Source organism: Miniopterus schreibersii (genome assembly GCF_964146895.1).
Source record: "Miniopterus schreibersii genome assembly, chromosome: 10".
Taxonomy (NCBI): domain Eukaryota; kingdom Metazoa; phylum Chordata; class Mammalia; order Chiroptera; family Miniopteridae; genus Miniopterus; species Miniopterus schreibersii.
In genome coordinates, this window is record NC_138110.1 from 58,689,175 (window position 1) to 58,717,087 (window position 27,913).

The following is a 27,913-nucleotide window of genomic DNA, read 5'->3' on the forward strand; positions in this document are numbered from 1 at the left end:
TCTGTGTGTCTCTCCTGCTTTCTCCCCCTCCCTCTCTCCTTCCCTTCCTCCCTCTTTCCCTTTCCTCTGGCCCTGGGCCTCCCCTGCAGTCCCAGAGGACCCAGGACATCTCTCAGCAGGACTTGGCACCTGAGCCTGGGACGGCCACAGGCTTGGAAGTGTTCACTCAGAAAAGCCTCGCAGCGTCTCCTGAGGTTACTGTCTTCACCTCCCTGCCCACCCAGAACCACCCTAATGGTCTTAAGAAAACCCTTTTTCCGGGGAGAAGGGGCTGGACCAGACTCTGCCATGCATACGAGCAGTGGGTAGCCTATATTGTTTCCATGCTGTGACAAATGAGCATCCCTGTTCCAGGGATCCATAAAGGACAGGCCCCTCCCTCATCCATTGTTTCCCAGGAATCAAAGGGAGTTAGAAATGAGCTCCCCTCAGACCCTGCAGAGGCAGGTGACTCTAGAGGAGGCTCTGTGTTTTAAGCTTGCAATGGGGGTCCTGGCACCTAAATGCCATCTGCCCTAGGGTCTTGCTACTGTTTAGAAGCCTGAGTAGGCCTAGCTGTGGCTAGTTAGGGGATGGCATCCCCTTCAGACCCCACCTCTGTCTTCTCCAAATTCCCCCTGGGGCTTGAGTCAGTCAGGGTCTCCAGACAGACGAAGCGGGCATCTTGCTCCAAGGAGTATCCTTGGGGTTGTAGAGATGTTGGTCACGCAGGCTTTCTAAATGAGGAAGGCATTGCTCCTGCGCCCAGGAGAGCAGCAGGTCGAGGGCTCTTGGGACTTGCTGTGCCCCTGCACGGATGCCAGGTGGAATCTAGGCCCAGGGAGCAGCGGCTGCATCTTCCCTCTCTGTCAGCACCCCATGGACTGTCAGGATGGGGCGGTACTGGCCGACCATCTGGGCGAAATGCCCTTCTCCCTGATATATGACCCTCCTCTGCGGCACCGTGTGAGTGAGGGCATATTCCTTTCCCAGTTCGCAGAGAAAAGTTTTGTAGCTGCTGAAAACATGCTGGAACTGTAAAAGAGACACGAGTCAGCTACGTATGTGGTAAAACAAATCGCAGTTATTTTTCCTCATTTGTAAAAATAAAAACAAAACTCTCAGCACTCTGTAGAGAGAAGTTGGACAGGCGTCAACAGCATCCCAAGGTTAGGGAAACAGTGATGCCCTGGAGCACAGACCTGCTCCCAGAGCCAAGGACAGGTGCCTATCCTTGGGGGGCAGGGCAATGTGTGTCTTTCATCAGTCCCTTCAAGAGGGGTGCTCTGCCTGTTCCTAACGGTCGCTCATTTTGCCTTCGATCATCCACTATGACATATCCATACTGAATTATGTGCCCTTCTGAATCTCCTTCTGTGGGCCTCGCTTTGTCCCCAGCACCCTTAGCCCTGCTCTGCACCCTCCTCCAGGAGGGCCCTTCAGAGCTGAGCACCAGCCAACCCCTTCTTCATTTTCTCCCAGGGCATAGCTTCTAGAGGGCTCCTCATCCTAGACCCCCTCCTCTGGGCCCAAAATGTGACCCAGAGCTGCAGGTGGGGCCTGAACTGCCCGGAGTCCCCGGAACTGCCTCGTTGTAGATTTTCTCCTAGCGGCTTGTGTGGGAACAGAATTGGCCGCGCTTGGCTCCCAGCTGCTGCGCCCGGGCTGTCCTGCTGCAGCGCCTCCATCTGACAGCAGGGGGAGCTCTGAGCAGGCACCGAGGGCCCGGCGCAGGGGAAGGCAGGCTGTGGGCTCCCCTGACATCTTCCCATCCTAACATCTGGTCAGAACAACTTTCAGACCAATCCCCAGGGCCAGTTGTGGCTCTGCCAGTGTTTTGGTGCCACTGAAGGGTTTCTCTTTTTTTGTTCAGTCTTTCTTTTCTCTTTAGGTTCCTATATATCTACTTGCGCTTGTTAGAAGCAGAGCCTCTTCCCTCAGTCCTCACTCTGTCATCTGGGCTTGTCACCTCCCTCTGGGAACCTCGGTTTCCCCTTCTGAAATAAGGGTAACAGCACCTGCTTCACAGGTTGCCATATGGATTAAATTTAATAACTTAGACCAGCGATTTTTGACCAGTGTGCCACGGCACGCTGGTGTGCAGCAAGAATGTTTAAAACATGCAGTACCTGACTATTTAGTCAAGGGCACTGCCCTCTTTCCCCTCAGATTGTCAAATAAAAAAAATGACAACGGCCAACACAACCATAGCCGTCCAGTGTGAGTGAATCAAAATTATACCTATTTTTTTTGTCGGATTGGCAAAAAAATATAATGTATTTTTTGGTGTGCCACCGAATCTTAGTGTGTCATGAGATGAAAAAGGTTGAAAATCGCTGCCTTAGACAAAGAACTGACTGCCCGGCCGGCGTGGCTCAGTGGTTGAGTGTCAGCCTATGAACCAGGAGGTCATGGTTCGATTCACCGTGGGGCCTGGTTTCCGGCTCGATCCCCAGTAGGGGGCAAGCAGGAGGCAGCCAATCAATGACTCTCATCATTGATGTTTCTATCTCTCTCTCCCTCTCCCTCTCTCTTCCTCTCTCTGAAATCAATTAAAAAAACATATATATTTTTTAAAAAGGCTATTGTCTGGCACAAAGTAACTAAATATAAGTATGTTTTTCTTCCTATACAATCTTTCTGTTCTGTGCCAGCTCCCACGCAACTCTTCCTGGTAAGCCTCTAGTTTCTAGAAACTAGTTTCTAGTTAGATTTTGGGCAGGAATGTTCCAGAAGGGAATTCGTGTGCCGTCTTTGGCCATCCTTGCCAGGCCAATGATGTCTATACAAGCTGAAATGGGAGCAACTAAAGGCACCTGCTTCCCAAGTAGAAGAAAAGAGAGAACTGGTGTCTGCAGGCTCTTGAAGCTCTTCTCTCTGGGAGGGTCTGAGTGCTATGGTCCTGAGCTTAACCACCCCAAGTAAAATCTCAGAACCTAGGCCTGGCTTTGTCTACCCCTCCCCCCCTTCCTCTTATCTCTCTTTTCTGTTGGTAAGAGTCTCTTAATGTGGTACCAAAATTGGTAGCAAAATTCCCATGGGGATTTTGCTGCACTGGAGTTGGGGAGTAGAGGTAAAAGGGTTTACAGTGTTCCCTTGATCCTTCAGAATCCGTTAGATCTGATGGGATCTGACAGACTCCTCACCAAGTCATAGCCTGAATCGGAGCCCAAGGTCAGATAACCGTCCCCTAGCCTGCTGTCGGGGCACATCTTACCGTGGATGCACCTATCAGGACTTGGACTCGGAGACTGGGTCTAGGCCTGCCTTTGCCACTGGCTCCTCTCTGACCTTGGGCATGGTGCTTACTTTCTCTAGGCCTCAGTTTCCACATCTTTACGTAGTGACTTGACTCAGAGCAGTGATTTCAAAGGAGGAATGTACCTCAGGGCTCTAGGGCAGCCCAGTTCCCCAACTTCAACTGGGCGGCCCTGCATTTGTGCTGCGTATTAGACTTGCATTAAAATTATGTGTGAAAAAGGCTTTCTGTGGCTGTAGGATTAAATCCTAATGACCTTCTTGTGTTTGGAATGATTCTAAAAGCCCATCGTTCCCTCCCAAGTGTTGTTTAAAGGACTCTAGGGGAGGTGGAGTCTGTCCTGTCACTGGTTTGACAGCGCTGCCCTCTTGTTGGTGCCTTTGACCCACGACGATGCCTGGACCTTTAGATTGTTTCCTCCTATGATGTGTTGTGGCCAGTTTCTGTTCTTTCTGTGGATTTTGTTAGAATTCTCCAAGTACAGGCCATGGTTCATGTTTCTTTGGGAATGAACCCCACGAAGCCCAAGCTGTTCGAGTCATTGTGGTGAGTGGCACTAACTCGAGAGCTGGCCATTTGGTATTTTTCATTCTAATCTCGTTCCTTCCCAGAAGCTCTTGCAGGAAGGTCAGATTTCAGGTGTGGCGTATGGACCTTAACTCAGTGCTTCCCGTCACCTTGATATTAGATCACAGTGGGACCCACATCCCATAGGCTGTGAGATAAGTTAGCCAGGATCTCAGTCATCAAACATCAGACGCTCTTCTCCTGACTCTACTGTCAACTAACGGTGACCTTGGGCGAGTGGCTGGCCTCCTCTAGGCCTAAGTGTACGCATTTGCACAGTGAGGAGATTGGACTGAAGGTGCCTTAGGAGTTCTTTTGGCTCTAACATTCAGAGTCCATCCATCACTGGCCGCTCTCCCCCCGACAGCGGCAGCGATACTGTGAAAGGAGAAAGAGGAAGAGCCTGGCCCGTCCCGGTCTCCATCTCCCCGTGACTAGCACAGGAGGGCGGGAGGCCCCATCCATGTGCCTGGGTTGGGTGGCGGTTGAGGGGAGCTGGTGAAACATTTGCTGGGTGCTGTGGTGGAAGAGGAGCTTTGACAAGGCTGACTAGTATTGTCACGCTTTCCTCTCCCCAGCCAGTTCTGGGGATGGACGTGGTGACCTTTTGGTGGTAGAATGGTCCCTTCTTGTGGAGGGAAAAGGTGACCTGTTCTGCAGGTGCCTGATATTTCATGTTAACTCTTCTTGCTCCAATTGAAATACAGGGTTCAGAGCATTGGGTATTTATAGAAAGGAAGTACACTAGGCCAGAAGAGCTCAGTCTTCCAACAGTGGCCGCCATGCCGCAGGAAGAAAGGGAGGCAGGCTTCGCAGATATCCTTGCTGACGGCAGACTCTCCAAGGTGGACGTCCTGGTGGACAAGTTCAAAGTGGAAGTGGCCACAGAGGAAATGGTGGGAGCCAGAGGAGCGAACACCCAGCAAAAAGGAAGAATGATCGCAAGCCCTGAAGACTTCGAGTCGGTGTGGGAGGAAGGCCCCCGAGTCGGGGACACCCCAGGAGGGGATTCTTTGGCTGCAGGCCGCACGCGGGCAGAAGAGCTCCTTGAGGGCTCCCAGCTCAGGGTGGGCACCGGGGAGGCCACCATCAGGAAGCGCCGAGTCTCAGGTCAACTAGAGGGCCAGGTGGAGCTAAGGAAGGAGCTGGAGGAGTTCCCATCTTGTGGAAGGCCCATTGCCCTGGAGACCAGGCCAGCAGAGGCGGAGGTCCTCTCACCAGCCTCCGACAAGGGAGGACTTCAGTCGTTTCTGCTAGACTCAACCCAAGAGGAAGACAGAGCTGACTCGAGTGATGAAACCGACACTTCCTTTGCAGAGAGGAGCTTCTACTTCAACTATGGAGAGAAAGATTTTGAAGACCAGACCCTCCCTCCGCTACTGGAGGAGAGAGAAGAGCACCTGGAAGGCCCCCCTGGGGGGACCAGGCTGGAGCTCTTGGGGGAGCTTGCAGAGAGCTCTGAGCTGAGTCCCTCAGACCCGTGGGGCTCTCCGGCAGCTTCCAGAAGCGACCAGGATGGAGGGGGTGAAGCCTGCACCGCTTCCTGGGAGGAAGGGGTGGGGCCTCCCAGGGGCCGCCTGGAGACCTCTGATGAGTGGCTCCGGAACGGATCTTGTCCAGGGCACACATTTGCTGAGGACTGGGGAGAAGCTGGGTGGGGGGTGAAAGGAGAGTTCACCCACCCAGCATCCGTCACCGCGGAGGAAGAGGCCCCTAGGAGTCGAGATTTGATGGGAAAGGCTGAGAAAAGTCCCCCAGCAGGAGGGAAGGACCGGTCACCTCGCGGAGGACAGGGTGTACGCCCAGGCCTTCCAGCCTGCGCGCCTCCATGGAGGCCAGCCAAACCAGACAGAGGCTACTTCTTGCCCAAAGACACGGGACTGGTTCACACTCAAACAGGACAACATATGGTGGAGCACAGCAGGGTTCACATGGAGTTTCTTCAGATGGAGGTGATCAGCCCCCTCCCCATGTCCCCTGGTCTCTTTCAGCATCAGGTACCTCCTGAGGACACTTCGCCAAGCCCAGCCCCTCATGGGTCAGGGGGGCCTTTGCCGGTTGGGGATCCCTTTGGGGAACGGCCCCCTGTATTTCTCAAAGAGAGCCCGGAGCCCAGGGACCGAGTAGAGCCTGTTGTGACTCTGGACAGAGGTGAGCGCAAGGCACCTCCTGTTGCCAGCAGAAAGCGCAGAGTTGTCCTTGAAGAAGTTGAGGGGGCTGCAGCCCTGAGGTTGGGGTTCCCTTCAGGGAAGCCAAAGATGACTCCTTTCCAGGCTGGGGGCCAGGAGGGCTCCCTGGAAGATGTCAGCAAGACCTCAGTGGCCAACAAAATCTGGATCTTTGAGACCCATGGAGCCGAAAGTCGGCGAGTGAGTCAGGGTGAAACATGGGCCCTTCCAAATGAGTTGTCTTCAGAGGCCTCCCCAGGGCAGGCAGAGCAGCAGCGGAATAAGCTTTCAGACCTGGGCTTCGTCCAGCTCCAGCCCCCAGGGGATGCCGCCGGGCCCAGTGCCACGCAGTCCTCAGCAGTGTCACCCACTGCCAGACACTTCAGGGAGGGCCTTTCTACCACATCCCACCAGGAAGGATGCATGGAACTCGAGCTCATGTCTCCCGATTCAGGCTGCGAAACCACGCTGGAGGAAGCTACTGGGGGAGCTGGCCACGTGAGCCCCCACCCCCACCACTGCCCCAGCTGGGGGGCGCTGACCGCATGCCATGTAGCTTTTTAGAAGCATGTTTAGTGGCCCCTCGTCATTAGTCATTAGTGCAATCAGGCTGCTTGTCCATCCCTGTGAGTTCTTTCCCCTAAATGAGCTTGAGCATAGCCCAAGCAGAATGCAGGGTTCGCCTGCTTGGCCCACGGAGCTTGGCCACAAACCCCGCAGCTTTGGGTGTGATCTGGTGCCCAGAGGGCCACACAGACCAGTGGAGAAGGTGGCTCTGCCTCCAGCAAGCTACACATTTGCTTTGCCTTGCTGTCTTCACCTGCTGGGTTCCTTCCTATTTGCTTGGCTTGTCCAGCGACCTTCCTTCTTCCTTCCCCTTCCCTGGTTCTCCTGCCGTGGGGAAGCTGACAGTCCAGAGGTTTCCATCCTTCACTTATGGTTCCCTCCTGGTCCGAGTGCCAAGTGCCTTTCTGCCTCCTTGAGACTAACTGTCTTCTCTAATCCAGAACAAATCCGGAGATGCGGTCAGGGAAGAGACGCGCGTCACCAGTTTAGCAGCAAACCCCCCTGGGAGAGGGGGGCGCCTGAGATTCGCCAGCCCCTCAGGCCCTCAGGTCTCTGCAGCCCCTCGGTGCCCTGGTGACCTGGCCATCTTAGCCTGGCCAGGGTGCATTGCTGCCCTAGACCCCCACCTGCTCTGGCAGTGCTCGTGGCAGCTCAACTCTGGCTTGTCTGAATGTGTCCTCACACCTCTCAACCTTCCAGAAACTACCTAAATGGATGCTTGTTAAGCAAGGGAATCTCTAAGTGCACTGAATCTCTAGAACCCGAAGCCCTGTACTTTAAAAATATTTGGTGGGTGTTAGATTGGTCTTAAGAAGGAGTGTCATGAACCAGCCCCCAATGTGTGTGTGGTGTTTAATCCCTGACAGGCCAGGTGAGAGGTATATGTGTCAGACAAGAGTTGCTGGTTCCCTCCCGGCACTCCCTTGGCCTGCTCTTGTCAATTACACTGATGGGATCAGAACCTCCACTCCACGGCCTGCCCACCAGCCCACTTGTGGAGCTCAGGGTTGAATTGATGTGGCACCCTGCTCCCAGGAATTACCCCATATTGGTCCTCTCTCTGGATGATGCTGACCTCTCCCGTGGAGTCCCAGTGGAATTGACAAACCATGCTGGCTTCCTCTTTGTTCCTGAAAGCTCTGGGCTCCAGCCTCTCTGCGCCCTCCCCTCCCCCCGCCTGGGTTTCCTGATCCCTGGGTCTCCCTCCTTGGTTTCTGTTTCTCGACGCCAGCCTGCACGGATGGGCCCGGGACCCCGGCCCCTATCCCTGCCTTGTGCACAGCGCCGCTTCTGATAAGCTCCCAGATCCAAATATCGGGTGGAGCCTCCTACCCAGGAACCAGCTGGCAGGACGTTTGCTTTGTACCTGCTTTGCCAGCATCAGGAGGCCCCGGGGAAGCAGCCCCCCCACCCTTGAGAAGTTTTTGGTTCTTTTAAGCTTGTTATGACATTGAGGAACCTTTCCCGGGGTGTTTTTTGTTTCCTGACCTGCTCTTCCATCTGGCACTTCGACGTGGCCCCAAGATTTCTTCTGTCGTTCACCATCTTGATTTCTCTCTCTCCCCCTCCCTCTCACCCCACACTCCCTCTCCTTTGCTTTCATCTGGCCATAGCGAGCAGGGCTGAGGGAGGGCTCGGAGGAGAAAGTGAAGCCGCCGCGTCCCAGGGCCCCAGAGAGCGACACGGGGGACGAAGACCAGGACCAGGAGAGGGACGCGGTGCTCCTGAAGGACAGCCACCTGGCCATCGAGCGCAAGTGCTCCAGCATCACCGTCAGCTCCACGTCCAGCCTAGAGGCGGAGGTCGACTTCACGGTCATCGGTGACTACCACGGCAGCGCCTTCGAGGACTTCTCCCGCAGCCTTCCTGAGCTCGACCGAGACAAAAGCGACTCAGAAACGGAGGGCCTGGTGTTCTCCCGGGACCTCAGCAAGAGGGGCCCCAGCCAGGACGACGAGTCCGGGGGCATCGAGGACAGCCCGGATCGAGGGGCCTGCTCCACCCCGGACATGCCCCAGTTTGAGGTACAGTGGAGCACCGTCGAGGCTGGGCCCAGCAGGCACTGCATGTCCGAGGGCCCGGGCCGTCGTGAGAAGATGGGGCTTGCCAGCCCGCAGCCCAGAGTCCCTCAGCCTGGAGCTGCGTCTCGTGTTGCATGACTCCCTCCGCAGAGCAGCATGGTTCTGTGCTCGCATGTTTGCCGTCTCGTTCACCCCTAACACACAGTCCTTGGCGTTTAACCCTGCGACCCCATCGCTTGCCTGAGGTCGAGCAGTGACCGGCGGTCAGGGCTCCTCGACTCCTCCCCCTGCCTGTGCTGCATGGCGCTGCAGGGAGCATGTGCTTGTCAACGACTCACAGGGGCCCCTGCGGCCCCGGCTCCTCTACCTGGGGCCTGGGCTTCCTGGGGAGGGGGCAGCAGTCTCAGTCCATCTGGCCCTGGGGTAGCTGTGGAAACTCTGGAGAAGGGGAAACATCGTCACTGAGGGGTACATAGGGATAAACTGTGTCTGGGCCTCTCTGCTTTGTGTCCTTCCTCCAGAGGATCTTTGTTCACATTATTTCCTTGCTCCCTCGTCTCTTGCAGCCCCAGCCTACCTCCCACCACACTCCCCCATCTCCCAGGCATTGAAACATGAGCTCGCCCACTTGGGATTCCACTCATGCTGTAGCCTCAGGGTAGGAGGTGTTTCTCCCTTCCTCTGCCTTGCAAATGTGTCATATTCCAGGACAGTTCAGATGTCACTTCCCTAGCAAATGCTTTGCTGACCGCCCTGGGAAGAAGTGTTGTCCCCTCCATAGTCCCTTGCTCAGTAATGCTTCTGCTCCCAGTGGTATCCCAAGTTGGTTAGTGGCTGACAGGTCTGCTCTCCTACCAGGTGGCAGCTCCTGGAAGCCCACACAAAGCAGGCACTAATAGATGATTGAATGAATGAATGGCTAGATCTCTGGATTACAACCATCTATAAGAATCCCCTAATCACCCAACCAGGTGACAAGCTAGCTAGCATTCATTCATTCATTCATTCATTCATTAATTCATCTCACGTACGCTGATGCCTGCTGTGTGGACAGCCGCGAATACCCCAGTGGAGAACACAGAAGAAACTGATCATTTAACTTACGGCTTCTAGAGTAGAGGTGGTAGACTGGTGGCTCGGGTCAGATCTGGCTAGCAGATGGATTTTCTTTGACCTTGATTTAAAAATCAGGACATTGAATATAAAATCTGGGGATTTTTTTCATATCATTAAAAAATGGTATAAATTTTTTTTATATAATTAAAAAAAAATCGGATGACCTAGTCACTCAGAAGCCATGGGCACAGTTGGCCAAACCTGAGCAGCACCCATTTGCTTTCTATTCACCCCAGGCCTCAACAAACCCACTTCACTTGTTTGTATCCCCTGCCTGGCCCCTGTGGGCCTCCAGGTGTGTGACTTCTGCTCTAAAGAACAATTCACATGAAGTAGTGGCATAACCATTGAAGTCATTCAGATTTAGTGACATGCATGTAGGGAAAGTACATAGCATGGAGTCTGGCACAGAGCACATCAAGTGAATAGTAGATATTCTCTTAACGGTAGCCTAAAAATATAGCCACCATGAGGTTGAGTGGTTGCAGGGTCATGAGCAGGCCTGTCTGGTGCTGCTGGTGGCTCTGGCTCTCTCCTCTTGGGTGTTTGTCTGTGACATCACCCCATGCCGCTTGCCCTGACCCATGGACCGTTCCGGAGACTCAGCCAGCTGCAGGGGTGGGAGATAACCTGCTGACCCTACACCCCAGTTGCCTGTGAGCAGGAGCCATGCCAGGGCTTGAGTTACGAGGTGTTCTTCCTCACCTCCCTACAGCCCGTGAAAACGGAAACCATGACAGTCAGCAGCCTGGCCATCAGGAAGAAAATCGAGCCAGAGGCCGTCCTGCAAACCAGAGTCACCGCTGTGGACGCCCAGGTAATCTGTGCCTTTTAGTGTACCCCGAGCACAGGCATTAGGCGTTTGGGGTGTGATCTACACCTTGAACAAGCCCCTCGGCCAGACCTTGCCACCTTGGCTCCCCCAGAGCCCCCAGTTTAAACCCGATGCTCCTGAGAGCTTTATGTATTGTCCTTTCTGAGCTCAAGAGTGGGCAGTGGAATAGGTTCTTGTCCTGGGCAGACTGGACCTCGTAATGCCTCAACTTCCCCATGTGTTAAGTGGGATGATCATGTCTCCTGTCTCCCTGGTAGTGTGGTGAGGACCAGTGGCTAGTGGATTAGGATTGTGGCTTTTAGGTCGCTTGAAGGCGTTGGAGAGATTTCTCGATGTACCCCGGGGGCTGCTTGGGAAGAGAAAATGTGAGATCCCAAGCCAGCTTCAGTCAACAGTGGCTCACACTGGGTCATTTTTTTATGCACGGGGGTTCCAATCAGGTTGGCAAAATGAACAAACTGAAAAAAAGAGAACCGAAATAATTTGTCTTAGTGAGATGAAGCACACTGAGTACCCTGGAGACGGCCTTAGTGAACTGACCCAGGTGCTTCCCAGGTTCCTTCTGTGGTTTTTAAACTTTGAAAATTGAGATAATGGGTCTAGGTTCCTCCTGGCCAGAGAGCTGCTGCGCTGGGGGCTTTCTTGCCCTGGGGACCAGTCTTAAAAACTAAAGTTAGCCCAGCCAGTGTGGTTCAGTGGTTGAGCATTGACCCATGAACCAGGAGGTCAGGGTTCATTCCTGGTCAGGGCACACGCCCGGGTTGCAGGCTTGATCCCCAGTCGGGGGTGTGCAGGAGGCAGCGGATCACTGACTCTCGTTGTTTCTATCTCTTTACCCCTCTCCCTTCCTCTCTCTGAAATCAATAAAAACATTAAAAAAAAACACACTAAAGTTAAACGTAAACCAGCACAGCGTGGGCAACTCTGTTCTTTTCAGAATTTTCCTTGACTTTTATAACATACACAGGGTTTTATGTTGACGAGTTGTGTGACCTCAGGCAACATGCTCCCACTCTGTCCTGTTTTGTTTTAGTAACGTGCTTTGTTTTCATGCAGAAAAATATAAAGAAAACGGAAAATGGCCCCAAATTCCACAACTCAGTAACTTTACTGACATCAAAACAATAGCAAAATGGTCACAGTTATGAAATTCAAATAGAATCAAATGAAATTTTTTTTGTGATTCCTTCCAGAAAAATGTATGCATATACTGACATGTATACTGATGTCTGTAGGTATTTAAAAATTTACAGAAAAGAGATTTTTCTCTTTTATATTCCTGCTCTTTAATAATCTCCTTGGGGACCACTCCTTGCTGGCATAGGAGTGGTCCCCAGGAGATTACTCTCAGCCCCGCTCAGGAGCAGGCTCTGGTTTTCCACGTGGTCTCCCACCAGTGGACCCATGCTTGTTTTTCTCTCGCAGGTAGTGGTGAGTGCTATAATGCACTTCCTTGTCTGTACTTCTAGTAAAGTTTTCAAGGTTTATATCCAAAGGGTGAACTCCTAGCAGTGGGACCACCAGGTCAAAGGATACATGCATTGAAATTTGGATAGGATTGGTCAGATTGTCTGGGAATATCTTTCCTGTGTCGAAGTGAACCAGAGGGCCTGTGAGGCCCGTCCAACCCAGTCTATGTGTGGACACCCCCGTGCCCCAGTGCCCGCCGCTTTGTCACTGGGATGCCTCGAGCCCAGGTGATGGGTGCTGCAGGTGTATCTGCACTTCTTGCTCTCTGTATCCCTCTGATGATTCCTTCCCTTGACCGCAGGTCGATGGGACTGCCTCAGGGGGGAAGGAGTTCATACCAACTGCTCCCTCTATTACCACGGAGACCATATCAACCACCATGGTAAGTAGGACCCGGGAGACTTCCCTCTGACCAGCCCTCCCGCCCCCAAAACAGCCAGATAACAAACTAACACTGCCAGCTGCTTGGGGAAGCCCTCATCTGCCCTCCCTGCATCGGGTCTGGGACGCACTGTCAAATTGTCTGGCACTGTGGTTGCCATAGGACATCTGGCCAGACGTCAGTTTTCCAAATTGAATAATGTGGGAAGTGGAATTCCTGGGTGTCAGTTATCCAGGCCATCTCAGCCACGGCAGGGGTAAAGAGAGGATGGTGCTGTTAGATTATTGGCAGGGCCTGAGGACTGTGCCTGAAAGTCCTTCCTCAGGACCCGTCCTGCTCATTTTCTTGAGTCTCTGGCCACTTCCTTGCCTTGGTCAGTAGATGGCGTGCAGTGAACCCAAGTTGGAAGCTCAGGATTTTGGATTGTCTTCAGAGGAACCCTGTGGTTCTGCTACCTATTTGCTGTCTGACCCATGAAGGGGGGTGTCCTTGGCCTCTGGTGTCCTCATCTGTAAAATAGGAATAATCCCCATCTTGCCTGGCTCATAGGTTCTTGAGAGAGTCCAGTAACACCAGATCCTTTAATGATGACACAGGACAAACAGCATTCAGCATGGGTTTTGGTGCCAGGCAGTAATCTCCTTGGTTTTCACAAAAACTGTGAGGTGGATGCTCTTTTTTTCTTCACTCTTTACAGATGAGGAAACTGCAGTTCAGAGAGGTAAAGTGACTTACCCAAGGTCACACAACCAATAAGTGGTAGAGCCAGGTCAAACCCAGGCATCCTGACTCCAGAAGCCCTACTCTCCACCTTAACCACTCTGCTCTGTTCCCTCATCTGGACCATTGTGAACACTGGCCGCGTGGGGCTGGGGCCGGGGCAGAGGCCGGGCCGGCTGGGGCTGGGGCAGATATCATAGCCTGGGCCAGATCTGTTTTGAGCTCCTGGGAAGTTATTTTCAAATGCCTTTTCTTGCCAAACCCCTGATAAACACAAAGGAAGAGAGTTATGTTAATTTAGACTACCCTGCAGGTAGGTTTTGAGTAAACAAAGATTTTAAGATAAATCTAAACCAGTTACCAGCTCTCACACTTTTCCCTATCACTCAGTCCCTCCTCTCCCCTCAGCCCCTTACCACGTGGCATCGGGATGCTTACAGGGCTAAATTTTAATTCATGCTACATGAGCAGACAGTTACATCATTTCATCCATCCATCCATCCATCCATCCATCCATCCATCCATCCATCCATCCATTTGTTCTGAAAACATTTCTTAGTCTCTGTCTGCCCAGTACGGGGATACAGAGCTGAAGAGAAGATACTTCCTGCTAGAATTCACCCGTCCAGCTAACAGTCATGGGCGCGCTGAGTGTGCTGTGCCGTGTTTAGGTCCGAGGCACACAGTGGTGAACACGGCCCAGCTCTCCCACGTTCTGGCTGGATGACCTTGGGCAAGTTACCTGAGCCTCTTCAAACCTCAGTTTCCGCTTCTGTAAAGCAGGGTGAGGGGTAATAGCACATCCCTCAAAGGGTTGACGTGAGGATGAACTAAAGTTAATCTGTGCAGAGCCCTCAGTAGAGAGCTTGGCAATGTAGTAAGTGGTCTGTAATGTGAGTGGCTGTTATTTTCCTGCCTTCTTGGAACAGGGTCGTAATCCTTTCCTAGGGAGCACAGGGAGATGTGTGGGTGACACCATAGGAACCTGGGAAGGCTTTATCTGAGCAGTGACATCTGACATATTCTTGGAGGGTAAATCAAGGTGCAGTCACGGGAGAAGGCATTCCAGGCAGCGGGAACAGCAGGTACAGAGGCAAGGAAGTGAAGGAGCAAAGCATTTGGCCAGTGAAGTGAGATGTCAAGTTTGGGGGAGGCGCTGGGGGAGAAGAGGCTGCAAAGGAAGGCTGGGCCAGGGCTTGAGGGGCCTCGAATGTCACATACAAAGTTCAAACTTCACCCTGGACACAGTAGAGAATCACTTGAATTTTTTAAGTAGGGGCATGATGTCATCAAAAATACGTGTTTCTGCATTTTAGGAAGGTTATTCTAGCAGCCTGTGTGCTACATGACTGGAGCAAAACTTCCCTCAGGGCATGGGTCCTTTTTGTTTTTCTTCCTTTCCTCCCTCCCACCTTCCTCCTTCCCTCCCTCCCTCCCTCCTTCCTTCAGCAAATATTTACTGAACGCCCACGCTGTGTGAAGTACTGTGCCAGGCACTGCGACTCCAGCACCGAAGGAGACAGTGTCCCTGAGCCTACGCACCGTTGAGAGAGACCGAAAAGGAAGGCAGAGAACTAGTTCGGGGCTGGTGCAGGGCCAGAGTGTGAGGAGGTGGGTGCCACAGAGAGGGACAGGGCTGAGGGCTACCTGGAGGAGGGAAGTACAGGACTTGGTTACTGGTAGAATGCTTAGGTGACAGAGAAAGGTAGGCTGGTGACACTGCTCACTAGCCCAGCTGTTCTCAAAGCGCTGTCCTGGGAGCCTGTTAGAAAGGCAGCTTCTTGGGCCCTGCCCCAGGCCTACTGATTCAGAAACTCTGGGGGGAGGCCCAGCAGTCTGTGCTGGCACACATCCTCCAGGCGACGCCCCCCAAGTCTGAGAAGCACTGATACAAACCCAGCACTGGGGGGAATGCTCTTTAGTGTCAGGAGCGAGAGGAAGCAGCGGATTCCATTTTGGGTCTGATGAGTCCACGGGGCCTGTGGGACATTTCCAAGGGAAAATGTCTAGGACGCAGTTGGTTTTAAAGGTCTAGGGTTTAAGAAAGATGTGGGCTGCAAATAAAGGGATAGGGGACAGTGGCCTCAATGAAGAAACCTTGAGTGGCTGAGGTAGTCCAGAGAGAGGATGGGAGGAGAGCCCTGAGTACATGGGAGGTTGCCCTTGAGGCAGGAGAGAAAGAGGAGAGGCAGGTGGAGCTGGTTGTTTTGGACGACCCCGTGTCCCCCTTAATGGCCTCTGTTTTTGGTGTAAAGGTGGGGGTGGGGCTTTGCCCAGGAAAGAGGAAGCAGTGGCAGAAGAGGCTCCGGGAGGGTGGCCCCAAGTGGCAGCAACGCTCCACGTGGCTAATGACTGTTGCCTAAGCCAGAGGAAAGGAGGCCTGGAACCTGGAAGGCTGGCCTTGTAAGGTCTGCTGCTAATGCCACATTTGAGGATTCTGTCTGACAAAGTTGCTTGTGGATAGAGTGCCAGGTGACCAGGTCACTGACGGCCTTAACTGGAGGCAGGCATGGGGAGCAGGCAGGGCAAAGGCAGATAGAGGGCTTCCGTGCTTACGCATCCCCTGGAAGGCAGAAGTCCAGGTTCAGTTCTGGGCACAGACCAGGACCAGGTCCATCCCTCCGGGCAGCTGCAGAAGGGACACAGATCGGGACCCCTGGACCAACAAGGCCGAGCCCTGAGATGATGCAGAAAGTGGGAGGTAGAGGCAGACAGCCAGGCCCTTTACCAGATGTGAGCCAGTAAATCTGGGGTCAGTTCCTAGAATATCTGGCGGTCAGAATCCCGCGTCAGGAACTCCGAGGGCAGAGAGGCGTTGTGGACGGAGTGTGTTGGACTTGGGGTCTGACGAAGCAGACCTACATCCGGGCTCCATCACTAACTTGCTGGGGGACTTGAACAAGCCTCTTAACCTTCTCTGGCCCTCCAGTGTCTCAGCTGTAAAACAGGATTATTAAAGTGATTAGTTCTGAGGACTAAATGAGATAATGCACCGTTAGGATAATATCTTGTACATAGCAAGTACTCAGAAAACAATAGTTTTATGATGGTATTAACAGGCAGCCTTTAGTATACTCATCCTATAGATTTCCAATTGCAAAGCTTAGCCTCATAATGTCTCTGTGGGAGTACGGCAGGGGTCCCATTTTTAAAAATATTGTTTAAGACTTTATTTTTAGAGCAGCTTTAGGTTCACAGCAAAATTAAGCGACAGGCACAGAGATTTTCCATATGTCCACTGCCCCACTCATGCAGTCTCCCCATTATCAACACCCCCAGCATAGCAGGGCATTTGTTGCCACTGATGAACCTACATTGCTGGGGTCCCTTTTTCCAGGTGCATTCGTGAGGCCCATAGAGGAGAAGTGGCTCTGCCCGGGGTCACGTGGCTGGAACGTGGCAGGGCCAGGACGGGAACCTGAGTGTATAACCCTTTTGCGAGTACTTCCAGAGAGCAGTGCCATGTCTTGTTCACCACAGTGTCCCCCATGCCAGGCACTCCGTAAAAGTTTGCTGAGTGAATCAGCGAGCGTGTGAGTATGTGTGTAAGTGTGTGAATGGGTGAATGAGTGAATGAGTGAGTGCCTGATGAGTGAGAGGAGACTGAACTGTGTGATGCTTTTCGCTCTCTGCTTCTAATGTCACAATTCAACCCTGTGGCCATAAGAGCTACATGGCTACGTGTTCCGGCCATCCTGGGGGCCCACCAACCTGAGACCTGGCCATCTGAGCACTATTGTTTCCCCAGGAGAACAGTCTCAAGTCCGGGAAGGGGGCAGCTGCCATGATCCCAGGCCCACAGACGGTGGCCACGGAAATCCGTTCTCTTTCTCCGGTAAGTGGGCAAGGCCAGCTCAGGCTAGGGGACTCCACGCCGAGTATGTGGAGGCGGGTCCACAGGTGGCCCACAGCCAGTGCAGCATAGAGCCCAGAAGGCTGCTCAGGAAACTATCATTTTCAGAGGCCCACAGGGCTCCCTGGTGCCCACCAGTCTCGTCCATTGCCTTCCATTCCTCTCCCCACACCCAAGCAGGGCATCGGCAGTGTGGGGGTGAAGTGGCTCCTCCCTTTTGTGGTGCCCGTGGTGTGATAGCCCTTTGACATCTGCTCTCCTTGGTGGAGAGCAGTGGATTAGGAGTCCAGAGGCTTGGATTCTGGACCGCTGTCAGTGGTTGCCCCGCAAGCCTGAATCTGTCCCTGTAGGCTTCTTGCAGCTCCTGTGTTCTCCAAATCTGTCATTATCACCTAGGCCCGGAGAGAACATGTTCCCTGGTCTGACGGGTGGGGGATTGAGAAGGGACTCTGTCTCCACCCTGGATCCCTCTGTTCATTCTTCTGAGACTCCAGGATTCTTAAATCCTAGGGTCTTGTTAGAATTCTGGGCCTTAGGAATCTCAGATTATAGGCTTTGAGAATTTTGAGGGTCTAGCATTCTGAAAATCCTAGTATTCCTGAATTCTTAGGCTCAGTAGCATCTGGCTTCCAAACTTCACCTTCATGGGACCCCTCCTATTTCCTCTCAGTTTACCCCACTTGCCCCCACCCTTCAGAGTCCAGCACCCTCACCTGACCCCAGGGTGGGGGTGGTTATATTCTGCAGATCATCGGGAAAGATGTCCTCACCAGCACCTACGGCGCCACCGCGGAAACCCTCTCCACCTCCACCACCACCCATGTCACCAAAGTGAGTAGCCCAGGCTGCCACATGCCCGCCTGGCTGCGGGCCTTGGGAACCCCATTGCCGTGCTCAGCCTCATAACATGGCCAGAGGAGAATCGGGGGTTCCCAGTTTCTGGAATGCTGTGCGCTTTGTTCTGTGTTGTGGTCTACCCTGGGCATGGACCTGAACACTGACAGCCAGGCTTGGGGGCCGAGGCCATCTCCTTTGAAGCAGTTGTGAACCAGACATAGCATTTGCATCTTACAGACCTTGAGTACCGGAGGGATTTAGAGGGGACAATATAAGGACAGCTCTTCAGTGAGGCAGAATCTCCTGGGAAAAGTGGGGTTTGCGCAGGATCTTGGAGAGCCCGGTAGGGCTTGTGGGAGAGAAGGCAGTGGCAGGCGCCCTGCAGTGCAGGAGGCAGGAGCAGAAACCGTGTGTGCTTCTTCGTTCACAAGCAAATTTTACCCTGTGCGAGGTGCTGGGGAGGGGCCGTAAGTGATGCATGTTGTGGGAAATGGGATCAGTGGACTCTGGCAGCAAGGAGCAGCATGTAGGGACATAATTGTGGGAAAGCAGGTTGGACTGGGGCCCGGGGAAGCAGAATAGAGACAAGTTCCAGGACAAGTGTGGCGGTGGAGGGCCTGAGTCAGAGAGCCATTGGAAGGCCGTCAACGTTTCTTAACTGGGGAGCGAGCCAGTGAAGAGGGGTTTAAGGAGAGGAGATTGGATGCACCAGGATGTGCAGGTAGATGGGAGAAAGAAGAGAGTGAGTCATGGAGAGACCAGGGATGGAGGGCCTGGACCAGGGTGGGGATCAGAGTTGGGGAAGGAAGAGGGGCCAAGAGGGGGGCATTCCTGGTGTGTCAGGCGTGGCTCAGCCAATGAAGACAGAGGGCTGGGGATAGGCTGGCATGTCCACGCCTGAGTGGCCAGAGGGGAGTCAGGAGGCGTCTTAGGCCAGGGATGGAGGCCTGAAGGAGATGTGCCAGGGAGCCAGGTTGAGTTACAGGTTCTGCTGAGCCATCCAAAAAAGTCTGGTAGGTGGCGCGGGCCCTTTATACACTGTTCCAACCCTGCCCTCTCCTCTCCAGGACTCAGCATCTCTGCACAGTCCTCAGAAAGCACCCACTCTCACCACAAGCATTAGTAAGCAATATTGATTTCACTGAAAGCTTTATGGGAAGGTTTTTCATCACACACCCCACTGAACACAGCTCAGAAAACTCTTTTCCCCAAAAAGTCCCTCCTGGCCCTGCCAGCTGGGAGCCCCTTCATCTTTCTGTCCACTCCTGACTCTAGCCTGGATTTCCCTCAGCCACCACCCTCCTTGAATATGCCAAGCAATTAGATCCTGCCCCATTTCTACTTATAAACTTACGCCCAAACCGGCCCCTTCAGAAAACAGCGGTGTTTACCAGTATCATCAACGGAATTTCTCTTGTACTGTTGTTTGAAGTCTTTTAAGGTAGAACCTTGTCACCATTCACATTTCATTCATGTGTTCATTCAACTAACCTGCATTTAACACCTGCCCTGGTCAGGCTGGATAGGGGAGGGAGGGGGTAGAGATGAACAAAAGAGCCCTTGTCCCCAAGAGCTCCAGACCAGGTCCCACACAAAAGGTTGGCCAAGGGCAGAGAGGCCCAGAACTGTGAGTGATACGGATTTGGTGTTTGGGGAGTACCAAGGCAGGAAGGCCGAAGGATTGTCCACCAGGGTCAGGGAGAGCATATGACCCGGGCTCCGGAGATCTAGAGGGGACAGTTTGGTCATTGGGGGAGTGGTGGCCACCAGGCAAGATCTGCAGCCTGAAGTCCCAAGACTGGAAGAGAAAAAAATCTGAGGGAGCTTGAGGGATACTTGGGACAGGTCCCATGTCACAGCTGCTGGTCGCGCAGGACCCAGGGCTGACCTTGCCCCCTCTCCCCCTGCAGACTGTGAAAGGCGGGTTTTCTGAGACCAGGATCGAGAAGCGAATCATCATCACTGGAGACGAAGATGTTGACCAAGACCAGGTACGAGGATAAGGGACGTCACTCCCAGCACCACTGCCGTTGCCAGTCCCCAGTCCCTGCCACATTGGGCTTCCCACGGATGGTTGCCCTTGTGGACTGAGAAGATGTCCACTTTCTGCCCATCCTGTCCGGACAAGGGGCCCCCAAGAAAAGGGCACCGAATGGGAGCCAGAAGGAGCCAGAAGACTCAAACCCTAGTCTCTTCCTTTAACCCTCTGACCACCGCCCCTCCCTGGGCCTCCGTTCCCCCAGCTGTGCACTGAGCCGCGTGTGGTCTCCACAGTTGCTCTCGTTATTCAATATTCTGTGGTTCCTCACTTTGCTGTTCTCTTCCTCCAGGCCCTGGCTTTGGCCATCAAGGAGGCCAAACTTCAGCATCCTGACATGCTGGTAACCAAAGCTGTCGTATACAGAGAAACAGACCCATCCCCGGAGGAGAGGGACAGGAAGCCACAGGTAAGATTCAGGAGGCACAGCAGCTGGGACAGGGAGGAGGGAACTGTGGCAAGGCCCCCTGAGGGTCATTTCCATCTGAGAACCCATCCTGTGGCTTGGTCCCTGGCACAGCTTTGACCCCCCTCCCTCCAGACACAATGAATCAGAGTGGGGAAGAGGCCTGGTTCCTTGGTTCTTTGGGGTTTTAGGCCCTAGACCCAGAACAGTAAATCGGAAGTGGTAAGAAAAGGGGAGACAGGATTGTCAGTGGGTGCTGAGGTGGGATAGGTGGAGGCAAGCAGACCCTCACTGGCCATTGCCTATGAGCTGGAAGTCAGGAAAATCCTACCAGGCCCAGTGTCACATTCCTGTCCCAGAGTCTCTGTCTCCGTCACAGGTCACTGGATGTTGCTAAGGGAGGGTACAATGGCCAGAGCCCTCGAGCCCGTCTGTCCTGCTAGGTTGCAAACCCGTGACTTCTCAGGCGCCTGGGGCCAGCCAGGCTCTTAGGAGCCCCAGTAACTTTCTGTTTCCTGTGGGCCATCAGTGCCTTGGTGGATAAGAGGAACAGGATGGAGCTGCAGCAGACAGGGCTCTCATCCCCTTGAACGGGGGAGTGGGCTCTTCTGGTCCCTCTGGAAATTTACTGGAATCTCACAGACACTGAGTTGAGTGGAGTCAGTCAGATACAAAAGGTACATATTGTTTGGGTCCATTCATAGGAAGTACAAAAACGGGCAAAGCAAATCAATGATGATAAAAGTCAGAATAGTGGCTGCTTCTGGGATGTGATATTTACCGTGCAGAGTCACAAGGGAACCTTCTGGAAAGGGCGGTGTCTTGAACTGGGTGGGCAGAAGTAGATTTACAGCTGTAATACAAAGAAATAATACAATAATGAATAAATAATCCAAGGATAAACACTGTTTTGCCTACTCACAACTGTAACCCTGCTTTTTCCCATCCCTGTGCCTAACAATTTGTCGAGCTCTACACTTAGATTTCTGCACTTGACCCATTTCACATTATACCACAGTGAAAAACACACACATCCATCTCGTAGACCCTCACCAACAGCAGGTCTCCTTTTGTCCGCTTCCCTGATGAATCAAACCAACGCCTCCTAGAAAGATACAAGAACGTTTCCTTCTCTTGCTTTGATTACCACCAGCTTTGTGTTAGAAGAAAAAGCATGGAAACATTTTCTTGCCACGCTGATAGACAGCCACACCCTGGCCTCGACCGTGCTGTCCAGCAGACCCTTCAGCGTGATGGAAATGGTTCTTCTGTAGGAAGCATGTAGCCACTAGCTACACATGACTGTTGAGCGCTTGCAGTAGACTAATCTGGAATGAGGTGTGCTTTGAGGGTGTAATACATACAGTTCTGCCTCTTATTAGCGGCCTGACTCTGAGCAAGTTATTTAACCTTCTCAGCCATGTTTTCTCATCCGCCAAGTGGTGGTGATAATCGTAGTGGTAACTGCCGTGATTTAGGGAGTGCTCACGCTGTTTGGGTACCAGATTATTCACTCGACATAAGTAGTGTTATCTGGCCAATCATTTTACAAACGAGGATGCTGAGACTCTGGACCTGCTCACAGTCATGGATCTGGGAGAACATGATGGGTTGATTAGAGAACCAAACCTCATCCGTTGGACTCCAAATCCACCCGATGGTCTTAACCTCCTCACCACGCTGACTTTTCATAGTATCTAACTCATAGGCTTACTGAGGTCATACATATACAGTGTTAGCACAGTACCTGGCACATAGTAAGTGCTCAGTAAAAGTTAATTATGACTGTTAATACTATTAACTCAAAGTAGGCTAACAAAAGGCTGCTCATTTGGACTTTACTGCAATGAACCAAGAAGAATAAATTATAAAAAAGTATTCTTTAGCTGTCCCTGGTACTTCTGAAGTATCTGTGGGCTTTTGAAGACATCCCATGTACCCAGAATTCTGTTGACACTTTATTAGTCGATGAGCAAGCTTAAAGTGCAGCCTGTCACTATAAGACAAAAATCCCCAGGAAACAGCAGAATTGAGCAGAAGGAACACACCCAGACTTTGGAGCCAGAAACACCTTGCTAGCATTGTTTACAGATGAACCTTCCTGGGCCTCAGTTTCCCTATCTACACATGGAGTTAATCTCTAAAGTGGAGCTGCTGTAACAATTAAACAACATCTGTGACTATCTTAGTTCTGGCTGCTATAACAATACCATAGACTGAGTGGCTTAAACAGTACACATTTATCTCACAGTTATAGGAGCTGGGAAGTTCCAGATCAAGGAGTCTGCCCATTCAGTCCCTGGTGAGAGCCCACTTCCTGGGGTGCAGACAGCTGTCTTCTCTATGTGTCCTCACGTGGTTAAGAGCAGAGAAAGACAACCTCTCTCACGTCTTCTTACAAGGGCACTAATTTCATCTATAAGGACTCCACCCTTATGGCCTAAGGGCCCACCTCCCAACACCATCTCCTTGAGGATTAGGGCTCCAACGTGTGGATTTGGGGGTGTCCTGTCAGGGCAGTGTCTCAGGCAGGAGGAACCTGGCCATGTGAACCTGCTTCCTTGACCCTTGAGGTTTTGCCATGTTTAGGGATGATGAGAGTCCTGAGTAAGTCAGACCTTAAACTTCCACCACCAGCCAAGTGCACAGGCCCTGTTTCCCTGTGGGTTTCCATCTTGCTGGTCTTCATCTTCTCTCCCTGAATCCTCCAGAGATGTCTTTCTCTGCTCCATTCAACTTAGCCTTCTTTTTGGAAGTTCTTCCTCCTTGGAGTTCTTGCTGCGAGTGTGGAAAGCACATTTATCTCACACAGTCTTTTAGCTGCAACCTCGCAGGCCAGATGTGTGGTTTCTGCTCCATCATCTCCCACTGGCTGGCCTCCTTAGACAGGACCTGTCTCCCAAACCCTGCCAGCCAGATGCCGGCACTTACCCAGCTTCCTAGAGCTTTCTTACCTTCAAAATTTTAATTAAATGTGTGTGGGGGGGATAATTGACCAAAGCAGGTGCCTTGGGTTGTAACCAACTTGCTAAGTCATTGAACTTGGGCCTGGGTTTTTCCATCTTGGGAAATGGGCCGAGAAGGATGACATTTATATGACTTTATTAGCACTTGACCACATGTGGGTGAAAAAGGGCAAGAATGATATGCCACCTGTTAAATAGTTTTGGATAGTTGCTATGTGCAGGGCACAGTGTTGGGTACTGGAAAGACAACGATAAGTTAAGGACAGCCCTTGCCCTCCAGGAGATCAGAATACATGTCATTCATTAACAACAGCAATAGTGGAAACAAGAACAGCCAGTATTTATTTAGCACTCACTATATGCTGGTCCTTGTTGTGAATCCTCCTTATAACTGCACGAGACAGGGCCCCATTTTACAGAGGAAGCAACTGAGGCCTAAAGAGGTTTAAGAGTCAGTAGGCCGTCAAGTGGGATTTGAACTGAGGATTCAGGATTGCAGAGCCCACGCCCTTAAACACTATGTTTTGGAGTCAAACCTGAGTAGGGATGCAGGCTCCAGTTTCTTTAGTCAAACACTGTACTCTGGGGTTTAACCCCCAGGGCACAGCAGGCCCATGGAAAATAGAAAGGGAAAACAAACAAAAGGACATCTGTAATCACGACTAGACATTCCTTGGGACTGAGAGGTGACAGGAGGAGACAGTGAACCGAGTGGAATATTAGCTTCTCAGTGTTAAAGAAAACTCGGACAGGTTTTCAGGCCAAAGGAAAAGATACCACTTCCCTGGAAACAAGCAGATGCATATGGACTTTGGAGTCAGACAGATGCGGGCTCAGTTCTCAGCTGCCACTTGCAAGCTGTCTGGCTTTAGACAAGTCCCTCTCTTCCTGAGCCATAGTAAAGGACCCACAGTAGAGGCAGGCTGAAAATGACCTCTTGCTATGTGTCTAAAGGTAGGTGACAAAAAGTTACTAACTTTTCTTGTCCTTCTTCCTTTGTGCCCCCCCCCGCCCCCCCCAACAACTCTGGCTCCAGGAATCCTGACCTCTGTGAAGAGATGCTGGCGTGTCTGGTCCAACCCAAGCCAGAGAACCGCTAAGAAGGGGCCTTCGTTCTGGATTCTCCAACTCAACACCGCTGTCCCAGCTGCGACGTACTGTCCCTGACGAGAGACTGGGAAAGGAAAAGCATATATATATATAGATATATATAGATATAGATATATATACAGGAAACACTGCATCCTTGCACTGCTTCTGGGGCTGGCCGAGCTGTCGGCCAACAGCAACAACCAACATCTGAACACTTACATTTCCTTTGCAGACAAAGTGAAGAACTGGTGGGATTTTTCAGGAAAAAAAAGTTATAATGCCAATAATCCCTCGCTCTCCCCCTTGGAAGTCCTGCGGAGCAACACGAGCAAGCCAGACCACGACGATGGTAGAAGCGCGGTCCCACTGTGCGCACATGGAGTGGACGGACATCCCCTTTGTTCTCCGGCGTCTGTTGCCCACCCAAGGGCAAAGGAAAACCCTTTTGCAGCAAAGCAAGATAAGCCACAGCAGCAAGACATGCACCGCCAACCGTTTTCCGAGAAAGAAAGGACATCCCCAGTTGGAAAGGAGGAGGAACACTGGATTGTTACTTTATGGTTCTTGACACTGGGCTGCAAAATCCACCTTCCTTTCTTCCGCCTCCCCTCCCCCTCACAAGTCTTGTCATTTTCTGTCTCGGCTCCCTCCTCCCTCTCTCCCAGCCCTGCACCCCTCGCCCTGTGTGTCCGGGTCCTGCTGAGGGCCACTGCAGATGATTCTCATTTGAAATGAGAAAAAGAAGGAAGCAGGAATGGAAAACCACGCCGCAGGAAGGGAAGTAGACATTGTATGTTTATGGTTCTCATTATGAAGGTGCAGCTTGTAGGAGATTTGTATGGATGTGCTTTTAAGTTATGTATATTACATATAACGGGAAACAAATATTAAAATAAACAGTGCTGGTAAGTATGAAGCTGACATTTTAAAAGTATAATTATCTGACTGTGATTGATGTATCCCAAGGTTCCTAGATCTCACTGGACCGGCCCAGCCTAGGAGACCTGGACTCTGGCTGTGGGCTGCTCACAGTAGGAGCTGGTGGTTCAGTGTAGTAATACAGTGTGTGGTGTTTGTCATTGGTTGATTGGTGGGAGGGGAGGGGTCCCCAAATGGAGAGGCAGGGGTTTTTCAAGAAGGAAGCAACACAGATGTGGTCCAAGATGCCTTCTCCCCTGGGCAGTAGCAACCGGGGCCTGGTCTGTGCTCAGGTGTGGGGTCCAGAGGTAGGATTTTGCTGCAGATCCCCTGGCTCAATCCCCCTACCTCCCTAAGGGGGCTTGCCTCCGTTTTCAGTCCTGTATTTTTTTTGCCATGTCTTGCCTTTCCCTGACTGAATCCTGAGAGCTGACTCCCCATCCCAAGGGAGGCGATGCCCCTGGCCACTGGAGAGGATGGTGGTTTAACCTGGCTGGCTGAAGATTCCCACTCAGCCTTTTCCTCTTATCACTCCTGTATTCTGTCTGAAGCATTCTCTTCTTCCTGGGCCAGAGCAGCCATGGTAGAGACCCTGAGCACAAGGTAGGCCCTGACAGGTCAAAGGTGCATTCCCGAAGGCTCTGCCTGCCCAGGACACGCTGAGGAGGAGAGCTGGTGCTGCTCAGTCTCCATCTGTGTGTAAGACCCTGGTTTTGGAGACCTCCCCTTCGGTCAGCATCTGAGCTCTTAGCCTGAGTCCTCAGAGTCCCAGAAATTGCCTTGAGACTGCAGAAGCCCTTGGAGAAATCCCATCCAAAGCCTAACATTGACCTCTGGCACAAAGGGGCTTTCCCAGGCTTTCCTGCCACAAGCACGCCCCTGAGCTCAGTGAGTCCCCTCTGAGGGAGTGTGTCCCCACGGCACTTTAATTTCTCAGTCCCATCTCACCTCCCTGCTCTGTTTCTAAAGCAGTCCATAAATTCACTCAACAAAAATATTGAGTACCTACCATGCCCGGCACTATTCTTGGACTGAAAGAGAGGATGTGGGGGGTATGGAGGCCCCTGGGAATCCCCCTGAGCCAGCCTTACCCTTCAACCATGGCTGGCCCCTCTGAGAGCATTTCCACATTCTCTCCAGGGATGCCCTCCAGAGGGCCCAGGCTTGCTTACCAGTCACCCCAAGGATACAAATATGCTTAGCTGGTGCTGACCTGAGGCAGAACAAAAAACCAGAATAGTGTGCCTCTGTAGACAAAAATGGGATGGAGGGAGGGCAGAGAGCCCTGAGCAGGGGGATCAGATGGCAGAGTCAGCCACGCCCCAGCTGGCTGGTGGTCTGCTCCAGGCCCGAGTGTGACAGCACAGCCTCCACTCTCCACTCACCAGGTTCTTTTTACATTCCTGGCAAAGGAGCCGCAGAACCTCCCATTCTCCCTCCTCAACCTGAGAGCTCCCACTCCTTCTGGGCCAAAAGCTGGAGAGGCTTCCCCCTGTCTGAGCCACCCAGAATTTGGCTCAGGCGCCCCACCTTTGCCGGAACCAGGCATCCTGAACACACTTCAGAGGGAGGGTATTTTTTCTGGGTTCTACACCTGCCTGCAGACCCTGGGTGCGTGGCTTCAGTGCAGGGATGAAGTGGCCGGGCCTCGCTCGTGGCCCATCGGGGTTTGTGGAGATTTCTGCCCCACGGGTGCTCTGACCTTCCTTCCACGGAGTTGGGCAGCGCCACCGGGGAGAGGGGGAGCTGCAGAGCTAAATCTAGGGCACTGTTTCCTCCCCATCCCCCTCTTTGCAGAATATAGACGTTTGTCTTGTCTGTCTTCAACCTACTTTTCTTTTTTTTATATTTGTCATCCTTTCTGTGCTGCCTCTCCACCCAAGAGACCATGCAGCGTAGTGGAAAAAGCTCCAGAGGGCAGTCAGGAGGACCGTGTGGCCATGGGCTCAGCGCCTAGCTCACCGCGTGGCTCCGTGACACTGAGCCAGCCCTGTGCCCGCGTTGGGGCCTCAGTTTCCACACTTGTAAAATGACTTGGGTAAACCAGATGCTCTCCAGGGTCTTTTTTCCGCTCTGCCCTCCAGATTTTCTTTTCTTTTTTAATTTTTTTCTCTCTCTCTCGGGATCTTTTCCATCTGAGGGTACAGGAAGTGCCAGGACCTGTTTCAGTGTTTGAATCCTGCAAGCACATTCCAAGACTGGTCTGAAATTGCATGAGCAACATCACTCTAATTTTTTTTTTTTCCCAAAAGCACCTTACCAACCAACTGCAATGCTGTCCTGTTCCTTTTAACTCACACCCCTCTCCTCTCTGGTCCCCATGCTCCCCCACCTCAGTGCTCCGTGCTGTATGCGTGTGCTCTCTGTTCTTGTATACTCAATAAAAGTGAAATAAATGTGTTTGATGCTGAACCACGAGCTGCCTTGGTGCATCTCTCCCCTCCCCCTCCTCCCCTCCCCTCCCCTCCCCTCCCCTCCCCTCCCCTCCCCTCCCCTCCCCTCCCCTCCCCTCCCCTCCCCTCCCCTCCCCTCCCCTCCCCTCCCCTCCCCTCCCTTCCCTTCTCTCTCTCTCCAAGTTGGCATTGCAAGAAGGGCTACAATTGGAGTGGAGAGATCCCAACTTAGAACACTTTCATTCAACAAATATTTGCAGCTCTGAATGTGGTCCAGGTCTTGCATGAGGCTTTGCAGATACAACAACAACAAGACGAGTCCCTGC

The 27,913-nt window shown here is 52.4% G+C and overlaps 2 protein-coding genes across 15 annotated transcripts in view; both read left to right on the forward strand.

Annotated features, from left to right (window-relative positions):
• Nucleotides 1-27,610, forward strand: part of EPB41L1 (erythrocyte membrane protein band 4.1 like 1) — a 112,771-nt gene extending 85,161 nt beyond the window's left edge. For 7 of the 14 annotated variants that reach the window (XM_081149374.1, XM_081149366.1, XM_081149377.1 and 4 more), the window contains 9 exons: nucleotides 90-194; nucleotides 8,154-8,564; nucleotides 10,393-10,494; nucleotides 12,284-12,364; nucleotides 16,833-16,919; nucleotides 17,685-17,768; nucleotides 19,685-19,765; nucleotides 20,105-20,221; nucleotides 24,221-27,610. In XM_081149374.1, coding sequence (XP_081005500.1) covers nucleotides 90-194; nucleotides 8,154-8,564; nucleotides 10,393-10,494; nucleotides 12,284-12,364; nucleotides 16,833-16,919; nucleotides 17,685-17,768; nucleotides 19,685-19,765; nucleotides 20,105-20,221; nucleotides 24,221-24,229 — 1,077 coding nt within the window. In that variant the 3' untranslated portion in view covers nucleotides 24,230-27,610. The remainder of the gene's footprint in view (nucleotides 1-89; nucleotides 195-8,153; nucleotides 8,565-10,392; nucleotides 10,495-12,283; nucleotides 12,365-16,832; nucleotides 16,920-17,684; nucleotides 17,769-19,684; nucleotides 19,766-20,104; nucleotides 20,222-24,220) is intronic. The other 7 variants (XM_081149378.1, XM_081149367.1, XM_081149379.1 and 4 more) reach the window with 2 other exon arrangements.
• LOC308562799 (uncharacterized protein) lies at nucleotides 4,510-6,537 on the forward strand (the record flags this gene model as incomplete). Its single annotated transcript, XM_081149242.1, has 1 exon — nucleotides 4,510-6,537. Exon 1 carries the CDS (start codon nucleotides 4,588-4,590, stop codon nucleotides 6,535-6,537), a length of 1,950 nt encoding a protein of 649 aa, XP_081005368.1. The 5' UTR covers nucleotides 4,510-4,587.
• Nucleotides 27,611-27,913: the final 303 nt, after the last annotated feature.